Here is a 10,000-nt window from a genome sequence, read left to right as displayed (position 1 = left end):
GTGTCAATGTGTCCTAATGTGTGTGAATGTGACATGTAGTGTAAAAGTGCTTTGAGTGGTCAGAAAATAGTGTTGGGTATCGTTTAGGTTTTATATGATATCGGTGCTTAAAGATGGAAAACATACAAACTTTGTGTGTTTGTTACGGTGTCTTAGGGGCCGAGGTGACAGGAAGCACCAACCCTGATGAACCCTCAAAGACCACGGAGCAGAACACTGAAGGCAAGAAGGACGAGCCTGAAGAGGAGGAGAAACCGCTCACACAAGGTGAGATCAGAGAGTTATTTATTAAGAAATGCATTGATTCAATCTTACAGACAGATATATTTACATCTTTGCATGTAAAGAAGTGAGATTAATCATTTTAATTACATCGTTTTTGGGGCATTTTCTTTGTATTTATTGGAACATTTTAAATATAGAAACAGGAAATGAAGGACGACTCAAACTACAGATGTTAGTTATAACTTATTGTTATAATATTGATATTAATAATGATAATTCAGACACATTGTGATTATAATAACAGCTGATGCCAATGTTTTATAGGAAAAATAGTCAAAGGAGAAAGGAAGGGAGGAAGAAGGAAGGAAAAAGGAGGAAGGAAGGGAGGGAGGAAGAAGGAAGGAAAAAGGGAGGAAGAAGGCAGGAAAAGGAGGGAAGGAAGGGAGGGAGGAAGGAGGGATGAAGGAAGGAAAAGGAGGGAGGAAGGAAGGGAGGGAGGAAGAAGGAAGAAAGGAGGGAGGAAGGAAGGAAAGGAGGAAGGAAGGAAAGGAGAAAGGAAGGAAGGAGGGAGGGAGAGAAGGAAGAAAAGGAAGGAAGGAAAGGAGGGAGGAAGAAGGAAGGAAAGGAGGGAGGAAGGGAGGAAGGAGGGAGGGAAGGAAGGAAGGGAGGAAGAAGGATGAAAGGATGGAAGAAAGGAGGAAGGGACATAATCAATCTCTAAAATTGCTGTTAAGATAAATAAATAAAAGAAGTTAACTCCAGATGCAATAAACGTTCCTGAATAAACCAACTTAATCTTAATTGGAGGCATGTGGCTGGTTGTTATTATCAGAGGTAACGCTGCATGAACACTATCAAAGATCAGCTGTTATATTCATGTTCAGGAATCAGAGAGAAGACACCAAGAAAAAGGGCAAGAAGAAGAACTTACTGATGTACTGTTAAACTTATCATCGTCCTAATTGGGATCAATCGTATTTGTTTATTTATTATAATTACTTTGAAATTAATCTCATTTGGATGTTTTTGTTTCTTATCTTGGTACAAGTGCTCTCAACTGCTCGCTTATTAATAATAATACTAATATTAACTTTGCACCTTTTATACAGTAAATGCATCTCAAAGTGATTCTATAACAAAAATAAACAACATACACAAAGTTCTTCACATTTAAAGGAACATAAAGCAATGTTATAAATAAGAAAGAGGAAAAAAGAAAAACATTACGGAGTGTCTATTTGCACCCCTGGTACAAACAGCCTCGGCCACACAGCGGAACTATTTGCACCCTAGACGTATAACAACGTGAAAACATGGCGGACATTCATCTTCCACGCCAACAGAAAAGGGGAAATTTAGAAAGGTTTCATCTCTAATGTTTGTTCTAGAGACATTTCTGGCGGGAAAGTTGTATTATATTTTCATAATCTTTCCTCAGTGAATGCATACAAGTGTCAGTTTGTCAGTCAGAAATTATTTGTCGCCAATATCAATCTTCTGTATTAGCAAACATGTCGGGCTGTCACATCATCACATATCACCGTAGCGGTGGCGTAACGGGCAGCGTGTCCGTCATCAGTGTTTGAGACTCAGGTTTGAGTCTTTGCAGCAGCAGTTATATATTCATGATGTTTTCAGTGGAAAAAACTCTGCTGCATTTTCATAACTGTGTAAAGTAAATTCATACAACCCAAAAATACCTGAATTTACAACCTTCAGTTTGTTATATGATGGAAATCAAATCTTCACAGCTAAGTATATGGTTGCTATGGTTGCTATGGCTGCTCTCACGCTAACACGCCACACCTGACATTTTTTCACGCCGGGGAGTGATACATCTCACCGGACAGACATTATTATATGATATACAGAAGAGAACAGCGACGTATATTTATCCCGCTGTCCCGGTGGGATACGGGAATCTTCCGCATCTCCAGACGCTCAGTTCCGCAGCATGCACTCCTAATTGTACTGGGGTGCAAATAACATTCATTGATATTTGCACCAAGACGGGTACAATTAGAACACGTTGCTATATATACCAGGGTACAAATAGCATCCACTTCTAATTGCACCAGGGGTGGAAATAGCCTTTGCCCAAACATTAATGGAATATAAGATGGCATATAAAGAGAAGAGCAAAGATAAGAACACTTTGGTGAATCCCAGAAATCAGTGAGTACGAACAAAATAAGAAGATGCATGTTACAGATCCTCTCCTCCTGTATTAGTTAAGATAAAAGTTAAGATAATATTAATTAGTTTGAGCTCTTCTTGTTTTATTTCTATCACTGAAAAAGAGGGATGGAAAACTGGCCAGAAAATCCTCTATGATTTGCTTTTTTCCTGCCACGAAAATGAAGAATATAAAATGACTTTTATGTGAGGCAGAAAAACTCAAACATTCAGCTGATTGTTGCTTCTTGGAGTTATTTTTTAATCTCATTTTTAATCTTTATTTTAAATCTTTGTTTTGCCTCTCAGTGGTGAAGCAGGAGCCGCCGCTGACCATCAAACAGGAAGACGCTGAGGTGAAAGAAGAGAAGCCGGAGCACCGCCCGCCCGCCTTCGATAACCGCGTCAGCACCATCACCACCATCGTCAAGTCAGAGTCCAGAGACGCCGACGCCCCGCCGAAAAACGCTGTGTCCGTCGTCATGGCAGCGGGAGCCGCCGTGGCCGCCGCCGCCGCCGCCGTCCCGAAACAGGAGCTGAACAAGGAAGAGGAGGCGGAGCGGGCGGTCGTCAGGAGCAACCAGCAGGCCAAGATACCGCTGAAGAAGAGGGAGCTGAAGCTGGCCGAGAGTTACCATAGCAACCACCTGAACAACAGCAACAACAGCAGCAGCATCATCGTGTGCAACCCGTCGGTGATCCAGACGAAAGACAGCCAGGTGAGAGAGGGGTTGTCGTTGGCGCCGCCCGGCGGTCCGACGTCGTCACAGCAGCAGCTCGCCGTCACCGCGCTGAGGCAGGAGCTGACCAACGGGAGGTCGGCGCTCCTCCTGCCGCACAAAGAGGGTCAGAACGGAGTCATAGGGGTCATAGGTCAAGTGGGCGTCGTGGGTCACGTCGGCGTCATCCGAAGCCCGTCGGAGCGCCACAGGACGACGCCCGGCGCCGAGCAGCAGCAAGAGCAGCAGAACGGGCCGAGTTTAGCAGAGCAGCACGGATCCAGAGCTGCTGCTGCGGAGGAAGAGCGGGAGGTGAGCCGGCAGTCGGTGCTGGTGAGGAAGAGTCCGACGGAAGGGGAGACGACCGCCGCCGTGTCCGTCACCATCTCCGCAGAGGAACCTAAGAGACACACAGCAGAGGAGATGGGTCCAAACACAACCAAGGAGCTGTTAGAGAAGGAGGCGAAAACTGGGTCCAGCAGTCCTCAACGAAAAGAGGATGAGGAGGAGGAGGAAGAGAGGAGAGGGGCGTCTGCGGTGGAAGAAGGAAGTAAAGACGACAACGAAAAGGATAAAAGCACTTTAGGAAAGGTGGAGGCAGAACCGGCGGGTGCTGTCCCTCCTCTAAAAGAAGCCCAACAGGAGCACCAGCGAGGAGAGGGGATCAACGGCGGGTTGGTAGCCCAGGTTCGGGTGAAGGACGTTGGGTTGCAGTCGGAGGAGAAGCAGGGTCCTCTGGAGGAAGCGTCGTCGGAGATCCAGAAAGAAGGAATCAGGTTGAAGATAAAGATCCCTCCTCATCGAAGGAACAAGAACAAGCTGAGGGGGAAAGGCGGCAGCGGCGGCGGGAAGGAGGAGGAGAAAGCGAGGGAGCAGGTGCAGGAGGAGGAGGAGGGGAGGTCGCTGAGGAGATCTGCGAGGATTTGCAGGTACGTTAAAAAAATACACGAAGATGTTAGAGAAGGGGGTCAAACTGAGTTTCATTCAAAGGGCCGCAAAAAAAGATGGAGGGAAGGAAGGACAGACTGAAGGAAGGAAGGAAGGAAGGAAAGAAGAAAGGGAGGAAGGACAGATGGAAGGGAGGAAGGATAGATGGAAGGAAGAAAGGGAGGAAGGACAGATGGAAGGAAGAAAGGGAGGAAAGATGGAAAGAAGGAAGGGAGGAAGGACAGATTGAAGGAAGGAAGGGAGGAAGGACAGACAAAAGGGAGGAAGGACATATGGAACGGAGGAAGGACAGATGGAACGGAGGAAGGAAAGATGGAAGGGAGGAAGGACAGATGGAAGGAAGAAAGGGAGGAAGGACAGATTGAAGGGAGGAAGGACAGATTGAAGGAAGGGAGGAAGGACAGACTGAAGGAATGAAGGGAGGAAGGACAGATTGAAGGAAGAAAGGGAGGAAGGACAGATTGAAGGAAGGAAGGACAGACTGAAGGGAGGAAGGTCAGAAGAAAGGGAGGAAAGATGGAAAGAAGGAAGGGAGGAAGGACAGATGGAAGGGAGGAAGGAAAGATGGAAGGGAGGAAGGACAGATGGAAGGAAGGAGAGATTGAAGGAAGAAAGGGAGGAAGGACAGACTGAATGAAGAAAGGGAGGAAGGACAGATTTAAGGGAGGAAGGAAAGATTGAAGGGAGGAAGGACAGACTGAAGGGAGGAAGGAAGGGAAAGATGGAAGAAAGTGAGGACGGAAGGAAGGAAGGAAGAAAGGGAGGAAGGACAGAATGAAGCAAGGAAGGGAGGAAGGACAGATTGAAGGAAGGAAGGGAGGAAGGACAGATTAAAGGAAGGAAGGGAAGAATGACAGATTGAAGGAAGGAAGGAAAAGAAGAAGGAAAGTGGGCCGTACTGGACCCCTCAGCGGGCCGGTTCTGGCCCCCGGGCCTCATGTTTGACCCCCCTGAGTTAGAGACTGTGTGCGTTTGTGTCTCCGATGTTTCTCACGTTGAGCTGATCTCCACCTTTTCTCCCTGAAGATCATCTGCTTTGCCAACCTGCAGGCCGAGCTCGAAGGCGGCTGAGGGCCAGAGGAAGAAACAGACAAAGAAACAGGCGCTGCCCTCCCGAACGAGGGGAGAGGAGGAAGAGGAGGAGGAGGAAGAGGAGGAGGAAGAAGAGGAGGAAGAGGATGAGGACGGGCAGAAGAAAAACAGGAAAGCAGAACCTGTTGGACAGCTCAGGAAACGAAGGGTAACCTCACTCCGAATGTATTTCCTTCCCTTCTTTCTTCCTCTCTCTTTTTCTTCCTTTCGTCTGTCCTTCCTCCCTTTCGTCTGTCCTTCCTCCATTTCTTCCTTCAATCTGTCCTTCCTCCCTTCAGTCTGTCCTTCCTCCCTTCCTCCCTTCAATCTGTCCTTCTTCCCTTCAATCTGTCCTTCCTCCCTTTCTTCCTTCCATCTGTCCTTTCTTCCTTCCATCTGTCCTTCCTTCCTTTAGTCTGTCCTTCCTCCCTTCCTTCCTTCACTCTGTCCTTCCTCCCTTCATTCCTTCAGTCTGTCCTTCATCCCTTACTCCCTTCAGTCTGTCCTTCCTCCCTTTCTTCCTTCCATCTGTCCATCCTCTTTTCCTTCCTTCAATCTGTCCTTCCTCCCTTCCTCTAGTCTGTCCTTCCTCCCTTCCTCTAGTCTGTCCTTCCTCCCTTCCTTCCTTTAGTCTGTCCTTTATCCCTTCCTCCCTTCCTTCCTTCAATCTGTCCTTCCTCCCTTCCTCCCTTCCTTCCTTCAGTCTGTCCTTCCTCCCTTTCGTCTGTCCATCCTCCCTTTCTCCCTTCAATCTGTCCTTCCTCCCTTCCTTCCTTCAGTCTGTCCTTACTCCCTTCAATCTGTCCTTCCTCCCTTCCTTCCTTTAATCTCTCCTTCCTTCATTTGTTTTTTAGGGTAAACGGAGGCATCGACGCCCCCGCTGGTCCAACATCCGCTCGAAGAGGCGCAAACTGAACGAGGGAGGGGAGTCTGAGCACAGAGGGAGGGAACGAGGAGAGGAGGAGAGCGAAGGAGGGAGCGACTCGGAGGAATCGTGTAAATCGGAGGAGATTCGCAGCGAGGACGCCTGCAGTCAGTGCGGTTTGCCGAACCATCCCGAACTGGTGAGACAAGTTTTTATTTATTTTATTAGAAACAGGGAGGAAGGGAGGAAGGACAGTTTCTCTGTAGTTAAATATTAAAGAGGAAATATTCTGCTGTCTGTTATTTTTATACTGTTAAACATTTTTAAGCTCTTAATGCAGAAAGAGTCAGTCATTTTTATTCAAAGGCCACAAACTGTTTGATCTGATGTGAGAAGGGTTAATAAAAAGATGGATGGAAGGAAGGAAGGAAATAAGAAGTGAAGGAAGGAAGGAAGGAAATAAGAAGTGAAGGAAGGACGGACAGAAGGAAAGAAGGAAGGGAAGATGGAGGAAAGGAAGGGAAGAAAGGAAGGTGACAGGAAGGAAAGATGGAAGGAAGGAAACAAGAAGGAAGGAAAGAAGAAGTGAAGGAAACAAGAAGGAAATAGGAAGGAAGGAAAGAAAAGAAGGAAGGAAGGAAAGAAATAGGAAGGAAGGAAGGAAATAGGAAAGAAGCAAGGAAGGAAGGAAATAAGAAGTGAAAGAAAGACAGACCGAAGGAAGGAAGGACAGATGGGAAAAAAAAGGGAAGAAGGAAGGAAGTAAATAAGAAGTGAAGGAAGTAAGTTTGATGTATTTATAATTCTTATAACAATTCTTCTTGTTGTGTCCTCAGATCCTGCTCTGTGACTCCTGTGACAGCGGCTTCCACACCGCCTGCCTGCGGCCGCCGCTCATGTTGATTCCTGACGGAGAATGGTTCTGTCCTCCCTGCCAACATGTAAGCTTTTTATATCAAACTGTAAAACTATTTATGTTTTAGTGGTAAAATTACACCAGAAACCTTCCACACTGCTCACCTGTTAACCTTCTTTAATATTTATTTAACATAAAAGAAGCTAAATGTCTCAAATGTTCCACGTTTCCTCTAAAATATAGTCAAAAACTGACAAAATCAGAACCTTGTGAACTCTGAACCATCAAATAATTAAAAATGTTTTATTAAATAACACTTTGCATATATGAGTTGGAAAGATGGAAGAAAGGGAGGAAGGACAGACTGAAGGAAGGAAGGACAGACTGAAGGAAGGAAGGGAGGACAGATTGAAGGGAGGAAGGACAGACTGAAGGAAGGAAGGGAGGAAGGACAGATTGAAGGGAGGAAGGACAGATTGAAGGAAGAAAGGGAGGAAGGACAGACTGAAGGAAGGAAGGGAGGAAGGACAGATTGAAGGGAGGAAGGACAGATTGAAGGAAGAAAGGGAGGAAAAGAAGGACAGATGGAGGGAAGAAAAGAAAGGAAGGAAGGAAGGGAGGAAGGACAGACTGAAGGAAGGAAGGGAGGAAAGACAGATTGAAGGGAGGAGGGACAGATTGAAGGAAAAAAGGGAGGAAGGACAGATTGAAGGAAGAAAGGGAGGAAGGACAGATTGAAGGAAGAAAGGGAGGAAGGACAGATTGAAGGAAGAAAGGGAGGAAGGACAGACTGAAGGGAGGAAGGACAGATTGAAGGGAGGAAGGACAGATTGAAGGAAGAAAGGGAGGAAGGAAGGGAGGAAGGACAGACTGAAGGAAGGAAGGGAGGAAGGACAGACTGAAGGAAGGAAGGGAGGAAGGACAGATTGAAGGAAGAAAGGGAGGAAGGACAGACTGAAGGAAGGAAGGGAGGAAGGACAGATTGAAGGGAGGAAGGACAGATTGAAGGAAGAAAGGGAGGAAGGACAGACTGAAGGGAGGAAGGACAGATTGAAGGGAGGAAGGACAGATTGAAGGAAGAAAGGGAGGAAAAGAAGGACAGATGGAGGGAAGAAAAGAAAGGAAGGAAGGAAGGGAGGAAGGACAGACTGAAGGAAGGAAGGGAGGAAAGACAGATTGAAGGGAGGAGGGACAGATTGAAGGAAAAAAGGGAGGAAGGACAGATTGAAGGAAGAAAGGGAGGAAGGACAGATTGAAGGAATAATGGGAGGAAGGACAGATTGAAGGAAGAAAGGGAGGAAGGACCGATTGAAGGGAGGAAGGACAGATGGGAGGAAGGACAGACTGAAGGAAGGAGGGGAGGAAGGACAGATTGAAGGAATAAAGGGAGGAAGGACAGATTGAAGGAAGAAAGGGAGGAAGGACAGACTGAAGGAAGGAAGGGAGGAAGGACAGACTGAAGGAAGGAAGGGAGGACAGATTGAAGGGAGGAAGGACATACTGAAGGAAGAAAGGGAGGAAGGACAGATTGAAGGAAGAAAGGGAGGAAGGAAAGATTGAAGGAAGAAAGGGAGGAAGGACAGATTGAAGGGAGGAAGGACAGATTGAAGGAAGAAAGGGAGGAAGGACAGACTGAAGGAAGGAAGGGAGGAAGGACAGACTGAAGGAAGGAAGGGAGGAAGGACAGACTGAAGGAAGGAAGGGAGGACAGATTGAAAGGAGGAAGGACAGACTGAAAGAAGGAAGGGAGGAAGGACAGATTGAAGGAAGAAAGGGAGGGAGGACAGACTGAAGGAAGGAAGGGAGGACAGACTGAAGGAAGAAAGGGAGGAAGGACATATTGAAGGAAGAAAGGGAAGATGGAAAGAAGAAAGAGAGGAAGGACAGACTGAAGGAAGGAAGGGAGGAAGGACAGACTGAAGGAAGGAAGGGAGGAAGGACAGACTGAAGGAAGGAAGGGAGGAAGGACAGACTGAAGGAAGGAAGGGAAGAAGGACAGACTGAAGGAAGGAAGGGAGGAAGGACAGACTGAAGGGAGAAAGGGAGGAAGGACAGGTTGAAGGAAGAAAGGAAGGAAGGACAGATTGAAGGAAGAAAGGGAGGAAGGACAGATTGAAGGGAGGAAGGACAGACTGAAGGGAGGAAGGACAGATTGAAGGAAGAAAGGGAGGAAGGACAGACTGAAGGAAGAAAGTGAGGAAGGACAGATTGAAGGAAGAAAGGGAGGAAGGACAGATTGAAGGGAGGAAGGACAGATTGAAGGGAGGAAGGACAGATTGAAGGGAGGAAGGACAGATTGAAGGAAGAAAGGGAGGAAGGACAGATTGAAGGAAGAAAGGGAGGAAGGACAGATTGAAGGAAGAATGGGAGGAAGGACAGATTGAAGGAAAAAAGGGAGGAAGGACAGACTAAAGGGAGGAAGGACAGATTGAAGGAAGAAAGAAAGGAGAAGGACAGATTGAAGGAAGAATGGGAGGAAGGACAGATTGAAGGAAAAAAGGGAGGAAGGACAGACTGAAGGGAGGAAGGACAGATTGAAGGGAGGAAGGACAGATTGAATGAAGAAAGGGAGGAAGGACAGATTGAAGGAAGGAAGGGAGGAAGGACAGACTGAAGGAAGGGAAGAAGGACAGACTGAAGGAAGGAAGGGAGGAAGGACAGACTGAAGGGAGAAAGGGAGGAAGGACAGGTTGAAGGAAGAAAGGAAGGAAGGACAGATTGAAGGAAGAAAGGGAGGAAGGACAGATTGAAGGAAGAAAGGGAGGAAGGACAGACTGAAGGGAGGAAGGACAGATTGAAGGAAGAAAGGGAGGAAGGACAGACTGAAGGAAGAAAGGGAGGAAGGACAGATTGAAGGAAGAAAGGGAGGAAGGACAGATTGAAGGGAGGAAGGACAGATTGAAGGAAGAAAGGGAGGAAGGACAGATTGAAGGAAAAAAGGGAGGAAGGACAGACTGAAGGGAGGAAGGGAGGAAGGACAGATTGAAGGAAAAAAGGGAGGACAGATTGAAGGGAGGAAGGACAGACTGAAGGAAGAAAGGGAGGATGGAAAGAAGAAAGAGAGGAAGGACAGACTGAAGGAAGGAAGGGAGGAAGGACAGATTGAAGGAAGAAAGGGAGGAAGGACAGATTGAAGGAAGA

General features: G+C 47.0%; 1 protein-coding gene across 1 annotated transcript in view; it reads left to right on the top strand.

Moving 5' to 3' along the window:
• rsf1a (remodeling and spacing factor 1a) overlaps positions 1 to 10,000 on the top strand; it is a 28,855-nt gene that overhangs the window by 8,908 nt on the left and 9,947 nt on the right. The window contains 5 exon segments of the mRNA XM_062418650.1: positions 157 to 267; positions 2,710 to 4,048; positions 5,094 to 5,307; positions 5,993 to 6,202; positions 6,840 to 6,944. Of these exon segments, the coding sequence (XP_062274634.1) occupies positions 157 to 267; positions 2,710 to 4,048; positions 5,094 to 5,307; positions 5,993 to 6,202; positions 6,840 to 6,944 (1,979 nt within the window).

The sequence above is a fragment of the Scomber scombrus genome, chromosome 5, assembly GCF_963691925.1.
Source record: "Scomber scombrus chromosome 5, fScoSco1.1, whole genome shotgun sequence".
Taxonomy (NCBI): Eukaryota; Metazoa; Chordata; class Actinopteri; order Scombriformes; family Scombridae; genus Scomber; species Scomber scombrus.
Note: the sequence above shows the minus strand (reverse complement) of the source record. Positions and strands in the feature narration are given on the sequence as shown.